The 16932-nt window shown below is 39.8% G+C and overlaps 1 protein-coding gene across 4 annotated transcripts in view; it reads right to left on the reverse strand.

The window, feature by feature from the left end:
- Nucleotides 1-16250, reverse strand: part of DNAlig1 (DNA ligase 1) — a 20114-nt gene extending 3864 nt beyond the window's left edge. The window contains exons 1-13 of one of the 4 annotated variants that reach the window (XM_069499531.1): nucleotides 16031-16249; nucleotides 15742-15929; nucleotides 15544-15606; nucleotides 15345-15425; nucleotides 14735-15077; nucleotides 14107-14361; nucleotides 12458-12661; nucleotides 11870-11954; nucleotides 11067-11223; nucleotides 10102-10292; nucleotides 9865-9996; nucleotides 9525-9645; nucleotides 8436-8598 (exon numbers count right to left, since the gene is read on the reverse strand). In XM_069499531.1, the coding sequence (XP_069355632.1) occupies nucleotides 8436-8598; nucleotides 9525-9645; nucleotides 9865-9996; nucleotides 10102-10292; nucleotides 11067-11223; nucleotides 11870-11954; nucleotides 12458-12661; nucleotides 14107-14361; nucleotides 14735-15077; nucleotides 15345-15425; nucleotides 15544-15606; nucleotides 15742-15816 (1870 nt within the window). In that variant the 5' untranslated portion in view covers nucleotides 15817-15929; nucleotides 16031-16249. Of the gene's footprint in view, nucleotides 1-8435; nucleotides 8599-9524; nucleotides 9646-9864; nucleotides 9997-10101; nucleotides 10293-11066; nucleotides 11224-11869; nucleotides 11955-12457; nucleotides 12662-14106; nucleotides 14362-14734; nucleotides 15078-15191; nucleotides 15279-15344; nucleotides 15426-15543; nucleotides 15607-15741 lie in introns of those variants that run through there. The other 3 variants (XM_069499530.1, XM_069499529.1, XM_069499532.1) reach the window with 3 other exon arrangements.
- Between the last annotated feature and the right edge of the window lie 682 nt (nucleotides 16251-16932).

Raw genomic sequence — 16932 nt, forward strand, 5'->3', positions numbered from 1 at the left:
TACGCGTGAACGCACATCTACTACTAACAAGGAAAATTGTCTAACAAAATAAATATACTGAAAACAGTGTAAGGTTTTATACATTATACTTAACTACACAACCCTAACTTCTAAAAAGAATATATACAAAAAAACTTCATGGTGTCTAAGACACTTGAGTGGAAACATCTTGGCTCATTCTTCAGCTGACTGATAGAATGCGTCTAGGCCTACGGTGGTTCACTCTTTTAAACTACCATCGTAATATTTGTTACTCAACAAATACGGAAAATCTGGTTGTGAACGGGTCCATCTGATATGGCAACCGTTCTCTATCCCATTCGGAAAAATAAAACCGAATCAAAATCGGAATATGAGAAAAAAAAAACGAAATAACTCTCCTAGAAAATAGATCTCGGAACAGAATCGGAAAAAATAACAGAAATGATCCATTATCTAGAAGGAAAACGAAAACAAAACACAAAACCCCCCCCTTTTCGTTATCCCCAAAGTACGATATTTGCATTTTTACTTTCTCAACCGGTTGGTCTACCACAAGCATTCCAATCATCACATATTCATCCCTACATACATCCACTACATTCCTCCTCAACTGAACCATGGTAATGTAACTGTTAACTCAGAACATCACTACACTCATTCAAATTCCTAATTGAATATTGATAACTTAAATATTCAAACAGTTTAGACCAAACTAAGTAATGGCAAATATCTACTTCTTAATATCCTTAATATGCCAAGTGCCTATTGGGTGGTTGTCAGCTACTCTAACTAGTTCATAAACCAAAGGTGACAAAACCTTGACAACCCTGCACTTTTCATACTTAGGTGCCAGCTTAGCTGCGAAAAAATTTGTAGCGTCGCTTTGTGGATAGGTCTTTTTCCACACTATGTCCCCAACAGAATAGCTTGCAGACCTACGCCTTAAGTTGTAATGCGTTGCATACTCTGCATGAGCCTGAAACAAATTTCTCCTAACCTGACCAAATATGTCCTCCAAAGTTCCAAACTTTCCTGCGTATTCCTCCCTTGGAATTCCGGCCTCGTACTCCTTATCCGTGTCCTTATAGAAGGAACCATTTAAAACCGGTTCTCTAGCGTGGACAAGGAAGAACGGGGAGAATCCAGTGGATTCATTAACCGCACTGTTTATGGCGAACTGGACCTTGTACAGGTTTTCGTCCCAGGACCTGTGGTTATCTTTCACAAAAGCGGCTACAGCAGTCATAACAACCTTATTGTACCTCTCAACAAGGTTAACTTGCGGAGTGTACAGTGGTGTGTAGTGTAATTTCGGAATATTATAACGCTTAATGAGATTACGGAATTCAGATCCTGTAAATTGGGACCCATTGTCCACAATCACAGTCTCTGGAACACTATGGTTCAAAAATACAAAATTCTCTAGCGCTTTAACAACAGCGGCACCTGTGGCACGCCGTAACGGAAACAACATTGTATATTTCGAAAAAACAACACGTCACCACAAAAAGAAATGTAAATCCTGATTTAGACCTAGGCAAAGGTCCGACTAAATCAGCCGAAATGACCTGAAAAGGTCTCTCGCAGACTTTAGGCTTCCCTAGCAGACCTGGAGTGGCTGATGTCGTGTGTTTATACGCAGAGCAAGTATCACAATTCTTAACGTACTCAACCACGTCCTTATACATACCACGCCAAAAATATCTGAGGGATAATCTGCGATGAGTTTTGAACACACCAAAATGACCTGCAGTTGCATCTGCATGGTTTTGTTGCATAATGCTAAGGATGTCGTTCTTGTGGACTACCTCTTTCCAGTCGAACTCACTGAGAAGCTGGTATTTACATTTACTGTAACGATATAGTTTATCGTTCAAAATACAAAAATTCGGAAAATTTGCTGGATTGATTTTACAGCCATTAAATGTTTTGTCATACCAGTCATCTACCAAAACTGTTGACTAGAGTTATCATTACGATCACCAACTACATCTACGTGTATGAGTCTCGACAAGGTATCCGGAACTACATTATCACAACCCTTCCTATGTTCGATAACAAAATTATACTGTGATAATCTACAACCCCATCTGGCGAGTCGTCCTGAGGGATTTTCTAAATTTAAGAACCACTTTAGGGATGCATGGTCTGTGATAATTGTGACTGGCTTGGAACCAAAATAAGCCTGAAATTTCTCCACTGCAAAAATCACAGCTAGAGCCTCGCGTTCCGTCGCGCTTGTAATTCCTTTCGTTTTTATTTAGGCTCTACTGACATACGCAATGGGATGATCGCAACCATCGGTTTCTTGCGTTAGCATACCGCCAACACCATATGCAGAAGCGTCACAATGTATTTTGAATGGTTTTTCAAAATTCGGTACCGCAAGAACAGGTGCGGTTACCAACGCATTCTTCAATGTATTAAATGCTACCTCTGCCTGTTCGCTCCACTCAAATTTAGGTGCGTTCTTTCCTTTACTCGTTAGTCTATTGAGTGGTGCAGCGATGGTTGAAAAATTCCTAATAAAGCGCCTGTACCAAGAACAAGTGCCTAGGAAAATCTTTACCTCCTGTGCAGTTTTTGGGGTCGGAAAGTTCAAAACTGCGGCAACTTTTCCAGGATCTGTGCGTAAACCAAATTCATCCACTATATACCCTAAATATTTCAAAGAGTTTCTAAAAAAATTACATTTATCAAAATTTATGGATAGTTGAGCCATTTTTAGTTTATCCAGAACTCTGTTTAATAAAATTAAATGGGTTTCAAAATCAGCAGAACAAATAACAATATCATCTATATAACAAAATACTATTCCATTTTCAATATCACTACAAAAATTTTGATTAAATAACTGGTCCATTAACCTCTGCTGTCGTGCTGGTGCACCGCATAGGCCAAACGGCATGACTTTAAATTTGAATAACCCTCTACCAGGAACTGTAAAACTGGTTTTTTCCTGAGAGTCGTTAGCTAACGGAATTTGCCAGAAACTTGAACTTAAATCAATCGATGATAAAAACCTTGCCTCTTTCAAGCTATCTAGAATTTGTGGAATGTACGGTATTGAGTATGAATCCCCCTTTGTCACTGAATTTAATTTCCTGCAATCTAGGCAAAATCTCCAGTCTCCATTTGCCTTTTTCACTAAAATTGCTGGGTTATTCCAAGGGCTTTCACTCGGAGTAACTACGTCCATTTCCAGCATCCTATCTAACTCTTTACTTAAAGCTTCCTTCTTTTCGGGAGAAAGTGGATATTGTTTTATTTTTATTGGCAAGGCATCACCGGTGTCAATGACATGTTCAATTAATTTTGTTCTACCCAATCCAATTTTCGTTGAAGAAATATCTAAAAATTTATTTACTACAGACTGGGCTAATTCTTTCTGTTGAGATGATAAGTTTTCAAAAGAAGTGATGGTATGAATTTGTTTATTATCAATCGCACAAATATTGTAAAATTGAGAAGGTGCCTTAATTAATTCTAAATTATCAAAAATGCCAGGGGCTAACTGAAATGTTTTCCAAAAGTCACAGCCAAAAATAACATCCGCTATTATAGAGGGTACTACAAAAAATTTTATTATGTGAGTTACGGAATTATAAGTAATCGGAATAAACATATAACCCATGCAATCAAGTTTGTCTCCATTTGCCACTGAAAATGTGGTATCAATACTGCTATGCAATTTATAACCGAATCTCAAAAAAACCTTGTGCGCCTGGTTACCCAAAATTGACGCGCAAGCACGCGAATCTAGTAAACCTGTAATCTCAAAACCGTCAACAAAAACCTTTAAATGTGGCCTAAAGTCTCGTTTATCCACTGAATACAGAACTGTGTCAGGTAAAAGGGATGTTTTGTTGTTAATGACCAAGTTATTTACTTGTGTCTCTGCACAGTTCTTACTAATTAGTTTTTTGAATTTTTGTCCGGAGCGGGTTTACTAATCGCCTTTTTACTACAACTTGGACATGTCTTTACTGTAAAGTTCTGACGTCCACACGAAAACATCTAATAAATTTCGGAACTGTCCTGCAAATTTAAAGGAATGGTTACCCTTGCCGCACTTGTAACATAGTTGTTTATTTGTTTTCGTAAAATCAGTGCCTTTACTTGTATCAACCTTAGGTGCAGGTGTGACTGAAAGTGTGTTTATCTGTTTTGTCACTTGTTTGTAAGCAAACTCTGAACTTAAAGTTGCCTTACTGTTAGTAGGCTCAGAAAATAAGGCGGAACGCTGCCTCGCAGCCTCTAGTTTGCGACACTTTTCCTTCAACATTGCGACAGACTTAATGTCAACAAGAGCTAATTGTTCTGAGTAAAAAGGGCGAATATTATGTAATAAAATTTGTAACTTTTGTTCTTCGGAAAGTGGTGTTGACAACCTTGAAAACATGCCAAACATTACAGCGAAATAGATAGACACAGGTTCTTCAGAGCCTTGTGTTCTTGCTCGAATTTCACCTAGCAACCTGTAGTCATAATCTACTGCATCAAATTCCTCTAAAAATAAAGTTCTCAATTCTGACCAAGACGAAACTTGACATTTGTTGCCTCTGTACCATAACAATGCTCGGCCTGTAAAAAGATGAAATGCAGAAACAAATAATTTTCCATCTGAAACGCCATAAGATCTTTTATATTCCTCAACGCGTTCGATAAAACTGCGCGGATCACCCTGTCCGTTGAAATGTAACTTCCACTTGGCAACATTTTTATCACCAGTGCAGTCAACGGCGGTACTCTCGGAATCCAGTGATTCGTCGTGAGACGACTCATTGTCAGCATCTAATCTGGAAATCAAACTCTGCAACTTTGTATGTAATTCACTCTTCCTACTTATTAAGCTGAGTTCGGAACACTGTATTCTCAAAATTCTAAAGTACAAATGTGAAGCTAAAGCTTTAGACCTACAGAGGGCATGTCTATCTTTAGTGTCAGAACACTTTTTTAATAAATCTTCTAAGTCTTGAAGTTTTTTAGTAATAACCCCTAACTCACTTTCAGAAGTGAAATCCGTCTCTAAAATTGATTCAGAAGGAATTTCCTGAATTAATTGTTTTAACTGTTTCTTTAAACCTAGCACTGTAGGTGCTGGAGTTTCGGAACGAATGGATACCTCATAACACAATTCGTCCTTCAAAAGTGAATGAAACTGGGCAAAAGTCTGTTCCATTGTGTTAAGTCAAAACACATTTAACAAAATATCGAGCTTGTGTAACTGTCTATGTTTAGCCTTATACAAATTGGTTAAACACAAACACAAAAGAAGTTATTTAAACTATTAAATATACACAAGCAAAATACACAACAAAAACAATATTCTTAAGTCTATCCTAACCTATTTTATCAATTATGTTCCTATTCCAAAATATTGTTAATAATACAAGCACATATTATTACTATAGTAAACAAAATATAACAAAATAAAACTTCCCAAAATTGAATAAATGATTGTAAGGTGCAGTATCACCTTTATGAGTACACAGTGTGTTACAACCTTTACAATTACAAAAGTAACAGGCAACAAAGTTGCAATGAACTCTGACTAGCATATTATCTTTCAAAAAAACAAAGAGATTGTGCAATGGTTTGATGGCTGTTACTTTACACTTTTAACACATAACCTAAAATACAACAAAATCTGTTTCTAAATGTCACTTTAAACTACCAGCATTCAATTAAACTTAACATGTTTTGTGTGTGAAGTAGCTTTTATCATAACCTTAACACAGCTCTAAACAAAATTTCAACAAAATAATGAAGTATCAAGTCACTGAAAAAAAAATTGTTCATAACTTCATACTTGAACTTAATGTAATCTCTGAATATAGTTTATATATTTAGTTTCACAAGTTGTAACTCTTAGTATTTATAAATGTATGTGTGTAACTAGTTAACAGCACATAGCGTTTCAAAACTTTAATTATACTAAGTTACCGGAATTTTCAAACATAAGATGTACTTACTATTGAAAGCAATACCCAACAACAACTCAGTTAAGCAATGTTTATTACTAAACTGAAGGCAAACATTCACTTATACACCTCCAAGGTAAGTCGATAACATAATTAAACGGCATAAGCACCATTTATAATGTGTTAATTAAATAAGAAAAAACCAATGTTGGACTATACTCAGAAAATTACTTAAACTATCAGACAAAATTTCTAACTATTAGTTATTATTTAGTTAGTTAACCATAAAAAACAGCTTAGTGCTCTTTGCAATGTGTCACTACTTAGAAAATTGTACAATCAGCGGAGTACATTTCATAAAATTCACAAAATTTCTCAAAATATACTGAAATAACTATATAAAAAAACGTTCGGGCGCCATTTGTAAGGGTGGTAAATTGGGCGGAATAGAAATATACCCGGATACGGAATAATCTACCACCTTACAAAGATTAGAGGAAAAAAAAATAATTTTAATTTACTTTACTTGATCTATCTACCTAGTAAAGAATAGAAGCTAGCCGTCGACTCCCTTGTAATGCATATGAGGTGTTATAAATGAAATTTGCTAGATGTTAGGCAAAATTGTTTTTAATGTAACTTTTACCGGGGTCGCTTAATACAGAATGATGGCTAATAATGCTTAGTTATTCTAGCTTAATGCCAAGACTTAATTTAGATACATTAGAATGACTTAGGTAGATAGTACATAAGATCTATGTTTTAAATTTAAGATGCCATTGGCATGGAATAGACAATGACACAGTAAAATTCATAAAATTGTTTCAAAATAAAAGCTCAGTAGTAAAGACAGGGTTCTTACTGTACACATACACTAAGAAGGTTCACTAAACTGTTGCAGGATACAAACATTTGCTTACTTGTAGGTGCGAAGACTGCAAGGTAGCTGGACGGCATCGGCCAAGATCCAAAACTCAATTTAACTTGATTCTTCACAACCGAAATGTTTCCTTACAAAGATTTTCACCAAGTCTTATCCATAGCAATTAAGTTGTCAACGTGAATGTGCAAAAGAAATAAATACGAAAACCGAAAACGCAAACGGAAAACTAAAACGGAAAACTGAAGCTAAACGTAAAACGTAAACGTAAAACCCTGTAACAAAGAAAAACAAGATTATAATTTGTGCTGTGTGAAAATTTCGACACGTGGAATTTTCCCGATCAAACACAACTCACCTATTGAACTCCTGGCCACCAATGGCTTTCAGAAGTCCACCCACAACCCATTATCCTCATTTATTTGGGAAGATAAAATAACTGGAACTGGAATGAAATCATAAAATTAGGATTTTCTCTAACCAAACCGCCATTTTGTCGAATCCACATTACTTGATTTTTCACTCACCATAATTGATGAACATTGAAATACGTTAGGATGACTAAAATTTATAACTATTGTATTTTCCCAGGCGAAGCCATGGGCGAAAAAGAATGAGATTTTCCTGGAACGAAAAAAATTCGTCTTCACATGTTGACTCCAGGAAAATTCTAAATCTCACCTATCGGTGTTGCCAGACGCAACCCGAGTGTGGCCGCACTCAGTTAGTTTGATCATGAAGCCAATTCATTTTTGAATATTTGCGGAACCTAAGGATATATTATAAGAACCGTTTTGTTAATGACTTAACAATAAACAAATGAAATTTTGGTTTTATTTAATTATTTTGTTTTATTTTTACGACAATTGACAACGAAGCAAACGCCATCTATTGTGGCTCGAATGAACTCTGAACATCGACCCACGCGTAGTTCTGCACCTTGATGCTAGGTGGCACCAACATACTTTGAACAAAATAGATTTTTATTAAAAGCGAAACGTTAATTAGTAGTTCAAAATTTACAACGTCACAATACAAATCGGAGTCGGGTTTTTAAATTATCAAGAGTTGCCAACGATTGTTTTACATTTTGCTTTACTTTACTGCCTTTTAAAGTCATAACATCATTGTACTTAAATCTTTTGTACTAGCCAGTTGTTAACGTTTATGCTTTAGTTATAAATCCTTTTGTATGTAAATACTTGTGTATGTGTAAATGTTGTTGGTTAGTCAAATAAAATAAAATAAAATAAAAATAAAAGATTGTAACGCATTCGTTGCCATGCAACTTAGATATAGCTCTTGTGCGTTTATACTGGTTCAAAAACAAAACCACACCGTAATAAATTACCGAAGCATTTTCATAAGATCTAAAGATTGTATTGTGTGACCCACGGCTCTTGAAGCACCTTGCACCTTGCAATAAGCAGACAGTATTATTAAAGCACACACAAAAGCAACAGTCTTTTCTTATTTGGGCCTCCATTACCACAAGATATGGTCTAACTGCTGACGACTGGTAACGGCTAGCGACCCTTCCGCAGACATCGAGGATGTCGTCTTGTTGTATGTAATATGAAATAGCCTTCCCTGAATTTGCTGAAATGTGTACACGAACAAAAACTACATCAATAATGTGAGAGCCTTACCTTCAACCTCATTGAAGTGTTCCCGCAGCAACCTCCTTCTGTCCTCGAGCGGGTCTCGCACCAGCGCGCGGCCGTTGAGGAACAGCAGGTCGAACACGAACACGCACACCTGCACCTTGATGTCCTCCTCGGCGGCGTCCTTGCGCTTGCGCGTCGACAGCACCTGCACCGAGGGTTTCATATTGTTCAATGTTGTACGAGGAGTTGCATCACAAACCGAAACCCCTCCACAACAGTGAATAGACGTCTTCTAGGCGAGCGCGCTTCATCTTAAGAGCTTTCGAGACGGTCAAGCACGTAGATTTTTTGACTCACCGTTTACAATGTCTGCTTGATGCTTGAGTCAAGCATTTAAGCGCTTGAATGATGCGATTTTATATATTTGCTTGACGCGACGTTCGACCAGTGCTCGAGATACGAGAAAACTGCCGATTGCTTGATCAAGCTACTTGACGGGCGCATCAAGGAAAAATATGCTTGACGTCAAGCAGCTTGACCGTCTCGGAAGTTCTTTAGCTGCAACGTCACTTGCCACTTGCCAGCCGTCTGATTGCAGCCAAGCGCTAGTAACTTTACCCAGAGAAGGCGAGAAACATCCACTGCTGTACCTGGCGCCTGGCGGCAAGCAGCATTGAACAGGAGCTGCAGACGTGGCGCTCCGTCAACGTGACACAAGATCTGTAAGAGCCTTGAGAAGACTTCCTCATACTTCTCTTTCTTTACGATATTGCGCCACTTCTCCTTGAGGGCAACACACTCTTCTGCAGCAAGCTTCAGAAGAGTGTGTCAACTGCTTTTTAGCAATTTTTATTGACTCGCATTCTTGTCGATCTGTTTGTAAAGTTTGCTTTGTATCGAATACGGTACTTTGGCAATCGGTTCTAACTTCCCGATGAACTTGAGGATTGAGATTTTAAACATACATTGGAATTGGATGACAATGCAACATAGTTGCTTTCTTGTCTGTCTGTCTCTTAGTACTCCTTGTCGGTCTATTATATTTGTCGAAAAAAGTTTGCTATCGATTTCAAACTTCCCGATGAGCTGGAGGACTGGAGGGCTGGAGTTTGAAACTTTGGTAGCACGCACCTGGAAGGGCAGTATCTGCCTGCTGGCCGTGTCGTAGGCCACCGCCTCGCAGTCCAGCACGCAGCTCCTCACCGTCTCCTTCAGCAGCGACGGCAGGCGCTTGAGCACATCCGGGTATTTGCTACAAACACACAAATTACATTTTTTAAACCAAGCATAATTCGCGCGTACAGAACATGGCGCGTAGACAACAACCAATAGCGGACGGACGCGCGCCAGCCGCTATGATTGGTTGGGATATGTTCACGCCATTCAAAAATATTTTCTGCGCATATATACCGCAGTAGCTTACGAAAGTGGTAGTACTGTATGTACCTTTCTGTTAGAAGTAGGTGGTCACCTGGTGTTGTTCTCCTGGTTGCGGCTGTAGATGGCCGCGTCGCCGAGCCGCGGCGCGTCGTCGCCGGGCACGTGGATCTGCGCGCGCTCGCCGTCGTACTTCCACTCGCACGTGAACACCTCCTTCTCGAACCTGGCCAAAGTTATATACATGGTCAATGTAACCGCCAGTGCCAAGATCCTCTCTGGGTCGTGGAGTAGATGAGGGGGGAGGTGGGGAGATATGGGGATAACTCACCGGTTGAACACCTCATGGACGCCCTTGGTGGGGTGCGCCAGCATGGGTTTGAGCGGAATGCCGGGCGTGAGGCGACAGTGGGCGGGCAGCGCGCGCACGCCGTGCTGCAGCAGCACGGGCACGATCAGCTCGTAGTTGGGGCACTCGCAGTACGTCGTCTTGATCACGAGCGCGTACTCGTCCACACGGGCCTACAGGTGGTGCAACACAAATGTTTGTAGTAGCATCGCCCGGCTGTGGCGTTCCTGCTCTCCAAGTCTCCTACAACTCCCAACTCCTCAATCCTGATGACGTAAGGTACTGCACAAGGTTGATGGTGAATGGATATTATAGGTAACAAGCAACGACTTCACGACTTCACTTCACTGGTAGTTGGAGTACTCCCAACTCCTCAACTCTGATGATTCATTAGTAAGACTCGTTCAATACTACTGGAACGTACATAGACCTTACTATTTTTTTTTGACGTGTTTTAATTATCTTAGGCAGAGACTAGTCACCATTAGAGCCAAAACAAAAATTTATGATGTAAAAAGGAAAATAAGAGAACAAAAATGGAGATGGGCCTGTCACATGGTAAGAAGCAAAACACAAAAGTGGACCGATGATATAACAGATTGGTACCCAAGGGATGGTAAACGTAAAAGGGGACGGCAACATCTCAGATGGGCAGATGACATTAAGTCTGTAGCAGGGGCTACATGGCAGAGAAAAGCCAGAGATAGAACAATTTGGAAGGGAATGGAGGAGGCCTATGTCAGAAGACACTGAGGCGTTAAAACGGCTACCGAAGACGCAACTTGCTATTTATATACTTACTAGATTAATAATATGTAATTGTTTAAATTAACAAATTGTAAATTGTGAACCCTCAGAATAATAAAGGCTTATTTATTTATTTATTTATTTATTTATAATTATCTTTGGAAGTCCGCCCGTCGACCCTAGGGAGAGTAGTCAGTGACCTTGAACTTGTCGGCGCCCATGTCGGCGCCCATGTCGGCGGCCACGTTGAGCGAGCCCGCGCCCTCCCCGGCGGGCGGCGTGGCGGCGCAGGCCAGCGCCAGCGCTTGCAGCAGCGACTGCTCCGCCAGCCCGATGCGCAGCTTGCCTTCCAGACTCCTGCAACGTATTGGCTCGCTGAACCCCTCACTGCTAATGTAGTATAGTACAGTACGATTCTAACTGAAATGCGTCTGCGTGAAGTTAGCTTTGCAATGTTGCGCATGGTACACTCGAGAACTAAATCACTTAACGGGGCGGCGGTAGGGTCCAGTAACTTGTCAACTTCGACTGTACAAACACACAAGACACGTATAGCGAGAGAGAGACCCTCCGCGCCACCTCCGGCGACCTCGGACGAGGCGCCGCACACCTCGCACCGGGTGGCGCGGGCTGTGCGGGGCGTCTCCATCCCGATTACCATCTCGACCTGACGCGTACCATACATAATATGGATGCCACAACAAAAGAGACTAAAAACGAGACTCCATTAAAATTAGAAAGTGATCTTTCTGAATTCAAAGACCTTCAAAATTTAGGAAAGATCACCAAGGTTCAGGAAGAGTTGAGATGCTGTCATTCCTCCTGCACCACATTTCTACATCAGAAACTGACTCACACAAAGTACACCATCCCAACCCATCACAGAATTATGGATTTAATCTAAATATGGAGCAGTAGTCAAGTGTGAATCGGCAGATTTCACCAATAAAAACTCAAGGTAGAAAGCATTTTAAAATATTCGGTCAAAATGATGGAAAATCACCTTATCAAGTATCGTGCTTCAGAGTGCCGGCACGCCACGTATAGTGATTGGATTTTGCTGATTTTCTTGTTGACTGATGCTTGACCTGGGAAAATTATTAATTGTCAAATCACTTCAATTCTCATTTAGAGAATAAGTAAATAAATAGCAGTATTTTAAAATAAATTAAGTTTCATACTAAAAGAACATAGTAATAAGATAGCAACACGTTATTTTCTTTATTTTCAACTAGTTTATGCTCGCGACTTCGTCCACGTTAACTATACAAATTTTAAACCATGGCATGTTATAATAGCCATTTGCATCAGCCCACTCCAGCAGTCTGAGCTGAGCATTGATGGATCATCATAATATACATTTCCAATGTATGCTGCAGCGAATCTTCTCAGACCTGGGCGCGTTTGGAACCCTCGTAGCTTTAGTTTTAAGTTTGCGTAATAATTATCACCACTATATCTTACAAATGTAACACCATACCAGACCATCAATACGAGTAATTTATTACCTATTTTGAATAAATCATTTGACTTTGACTTTGACTTTGAATGTTTAGAGTAGTATCTAGCACTAGATATCTCCAAGGCTCACCCGTCATGACGGCCACCTCGCGCAGCGCGGCCAGCACGCGGCGCACGCTGAGCGGCGGCGGCGCGAACATGGTGCGCTGCGTGGCGCGCGCCGTCTCCGCCACCCGCCCCAGGTCGCCGCTGCTGTGCGCCGCCGCGCGCATCTGCGCCAGCGTGCGCCCCGTGCACTGCCCCACCGCCTTCATCAGGTACGTCTCCGCTATGCCTGCACAGTGCACACATAGGTCTCGTGTAGGGACTTGCACCGCGGCCATCCGGTGGTTCCCGCAGACTCGTTTGATGTTTTAGAGATGGATCTTCCAGCGTTGCGCTTTCCGGTGCGAGGTCGCCATACTAGTACTTTGATGTCTAACGGTTTTTAGGGTTCCGTACCTCAAAAGGAAAAACGGAACCCTTATAGGATCACTTTGTTGTCTGTCTGTCTGTCTGTCCGTCTGTCTGTCAAGAAACCTACAGGGTACTTCCCGTTGACCTAGAATCATGAAATTTGGCAGGTAGGTAGATCTTACAGCTGACATTTGGGGAAAAATCTGAAAACCGTGAATTTAGGGTTAGATCACACAAAAAAAAATTAAATTGTGGTCATGAACTAATAATTACTATTTTCAACTTTCGAAATGAGTGACTATCAAGTGGGGTATCATATGAAAGGTCTTCACCTGTACATTCTAAAACAGATTTTTATTTATTTTTATGCATCATAGTTTTTGAATTATCGTGCAAAATGTCGAAAAAATACGACTGTAGTACGGAACCCTCATTGCGCGAGCCTGACTCGCACTTGGCCGGTTTTTCTAACTATGTACCCTGCGTTTTGCCACTTTGCCAGCTCGGAGCGTGCAGGTGCCAGGCCGGCACCACGGAGGAGCAGCAGCGGAGATCACAGCTGTGTTAGTGACGTCTAGCCCCCAAGGGGGGAGAGTGAGCATAAGGGACAAGGAAGAGACAAAATAATTTGTAGGGAGTCAAGAAGGCGCCCCGGGAAAAATGCCAAGAGCAAGTACCGAACGGGCGCCCTCCCGCGATTCGGCCCATATAACCGCGAGGTTGGTGGGGCCATGGGAGGTGGAGGGTTGTCCCAGATCTCATTCCTGATTTGATCACATAGACAAACTGCAAGCATAGCTCTCTCCATCGCCTGCTGATATGCCTGAACACATACTTTATTGTATTCATATTGTACAAGCTAATGCTTGCAGCTTCGCCTGCATGGATTAAGAAACATGGTTTTTAAGAATCCTGTGGGCCAATGATAGATTGAGATGATGAAGTAATTAAAACAAAATACTATCACAAAACCAAATATCCTATTATATATATATATATATATAATATATATATATTATATTATATTATATTATATTATATTATATTATACTATATAACATTATATTGTATAGTATGTACCTATTAGAGTGTATGTTTATGTATGCCTATATATCTATTTATATATATATATATATATATATATTTATAAATACATTGCGACTCCCCGTCTTACAGTTCTATAAGTTCTTAAGTATGGGTTGCCTGGAAGAGATCACTTTAGTGATAAGGTCGCCCTTTGTTTTTTAAGTGTATCCTGTATTCTTACTCTCTGTAATTTTAGTAACAATAAAGTTGTTTTAAATTAAATTAAATTATCCTCACCTAGCTCCAGGCTGTGGTACGCCGGCGCCAGCTGATTCAAACACAAGTAGATACTGGGCAGCAGATCTTCCGGAGTGAGCGCCATCACGGAGCGCAAGTAGTTGCTCAGGATCTCCACCATCTTGAGCCGCGCCGACGTCGCCTCGATGGCCTCCAGGGTCTTGGCCAGCGCCAGGTAGGGAATCGCCTGCCCCTTGGACCAGCATGCGTCGTCTATGGGGTGGTACTTGGCTTTGGCTGGGTTGTAATCTACTTCTGAAATGTCATTTTAAGGTGCAGTTTAAGCAAGCAAGCAATATTCTGATTGAACTTTTAGAACTTTACGAAGGAACCTTATGTAAGTACTAGCCCGCAACTTCGTCCGCATGGACTACTCTTTCAAACCCTTATTTTACACCCGTTAGGGGTTGAATTTTCAAAAATCCTTTCTTAGCAGATGTCTACATCATAATAGGTATCTGCATGCCAAATTTGAGCTTGATCCCTCCGGTAGTTTGAGCTGTGCATTTAGCCATTTAGATCAGTCAGTCGACTGACTGGTCAGCTTTTTCTTGTATATATTTAGAAGATAGACTTTGATTTCTTACAATATTAGTTTAGCATTTAAAATTTGTGAATCTTGCCTCACCTGCAACAGTATTATCTGAATTTTCTACATTCTCTTTCTCAACTCCATTGCTCTTGCTATCTCCCTCCTTCTTTTCCACTTTAACTGTGAAGTAACTATTGACCATTGAGCTTTTCTTCCCTTCTTTCTTGGGACTTTTCTTTGGTGAGGGAGATTTCTGTTCCTCTTTGATTTTATTTTCTGCATCATTTTTCTTAGTTTTTGCTTTGGGTTTCTTATATGTTTTAGGCTTCTCAGCCTTTTGTAGTTTTACTTCAGTGAGTTTATCTTCTTCTCCGGGTTTGGCGGGTGAGCCAGATTCACTTTCTGAGCTTTCTATTCTCTGTCGTTTTGTTTTCTTTTTCTGTAATAAATAGTATACTTTTAAAATAGTTACATGAGTTTAATTTAAATCAACACCTGACAGAAATTCTACACTTAACAATTTAAGAATAAATAAGTATTTCATGAGTCTTACCTTGCTAGAGCTCCCGGGCGACGGACACTTCTCGTGGTTCATGAGCCTTACCTTGCTAGAGCTCCCGGGCGACGGACACTTCTCGTGGTTCATGAGCCTTACCTTGCTAGAGCTCCCGGGCGACGGACACTTCTCGTGGTTCATGAGCCTTACCTTGCTAGAGCTCCCGGGCGACAGACACTTCTCGTGCTTCATCTCATCATCGCTACTACTTGATCGTGATCGTTTCATTTTCTAGAAAAAAGTTATGTGTATAGTAATAATTATTATTCATTTGATAAATATAAGTATTTAATAAATAGGAATAATTAATTAATATTTAGTAATAATAATAGTAAAATTGATTTGGTACCTTATCATTTCCGTTAACTGGTGTGGTTTCATTACTTGAAGGAGTGTCTGATGATGGAGTAGGCTAGAAAAAGATACAGCTATCTATTACATCATTTACTGGCATTACTTCTAGCATGCTCAGTGAACAGAATTTTCAAAAGAGAAACAAATGAATTTTAAGTGGGTAAATATCTAAGTTAGAGTAGGTATAACTTACTTCATCTTTGTTTTCTTTTTTAACTTTGGCCTTAGGGGTGATGTTGAAAAACGATGTGATGCTTTTTTGAGACATCCTTCTGAGGCTCAGGAGCACATTTGTAGGGACTCTTTTAGCGGAAGGGGTGAAAGAGACAGAGTGTAGAGTGTGTGCAGTGGTAAACAATGACCGATTACTTGGTGAAAATACTATTCTACGAGTAAACAATAGTTTGATTGTATTCATAAAACAAGTGATATTACTTAACTAACTTTAGTGCACCGTGAACACTGTAAATTTAAAAGTGTACGTGGTAAATTTGTAAACTTTTACGTTTCCTTTCAGTCGAATAAATTATTGTAAACAAAGTACTTTACACATGTCCTGAACTAAATAGTTAGAAGTAAATGTACTAAAGATATTTTCAGATTTTCCTAGGAATATTCCTAAAATTTCTAGTAAAATTTATCCTAAACTCCTTCACTTTATTTAAAAAAATTGAAAAATGCAAGGCGCGAAGTTGTGACGTTGACATCGTAGTGATTATATTTATATACTCTTTGGTTGACATCTTGTTACGTCTAGTGTTGTCCTTATTGATGTTGGAATTCTAGGGTTGTCTATTAATATGCATATTTACGATTCGACTACCAACAGCAGTCTATTTGAATGAATTTTATTATGGCGTGCGGCTGCACCAGACGGAAAACGAGACAGATTTATGTAAGAGACATAGCTCTGTCTCGTTTTAACTAAACTTAAGTAACGATTAAGCGACTCTGAGTACGGCAGTGAGTATTAAGTCCCGCAAATTGCTATTGCACTGGAACCATGTCTCATTAACATCGAAATGACGTCATTTTGACGTCAGCCAAATTAGAAATATCAAAGAATTTTTAAGTACTACTTCGTAAGAAATATACCATCAGCTCGAAACTTCAGTCTAGTGCTGACGTCACTAAAATTGTTATGTTTTGTCCTTATCACCGTGGCTACTTTTTTTTGTTTGTCAAAATGTATTTGTACGCGAGTATTTGACAAACAACGTGAAGTGTAGAAGGAATGACATTTCACAAGTAAGAAAATCTGCTTGAGCGAGAGGAACTGAGGGGGCAACGCTAGTTGCAAATCTGGACATATCTGTGACTACTACTACACCTTTACTCTATGCTCTATACGACGTTTAATGCCAGTAGTCGATTTTCGAATTCG

This window comes from Maniola hyperantus, chromosome 7, assembly GCF_902806685.2.
Source record: "Maniola hyperantus chromosome 7, iAphHyp1.2, whole genome shotgun sequence".
Lineage (NCBI taxonomy): Eukaryota > Metazoa > Arthropoda > Insecta > Lepidoptera > Nymphalidae > Maniola > Maniola hyperantus.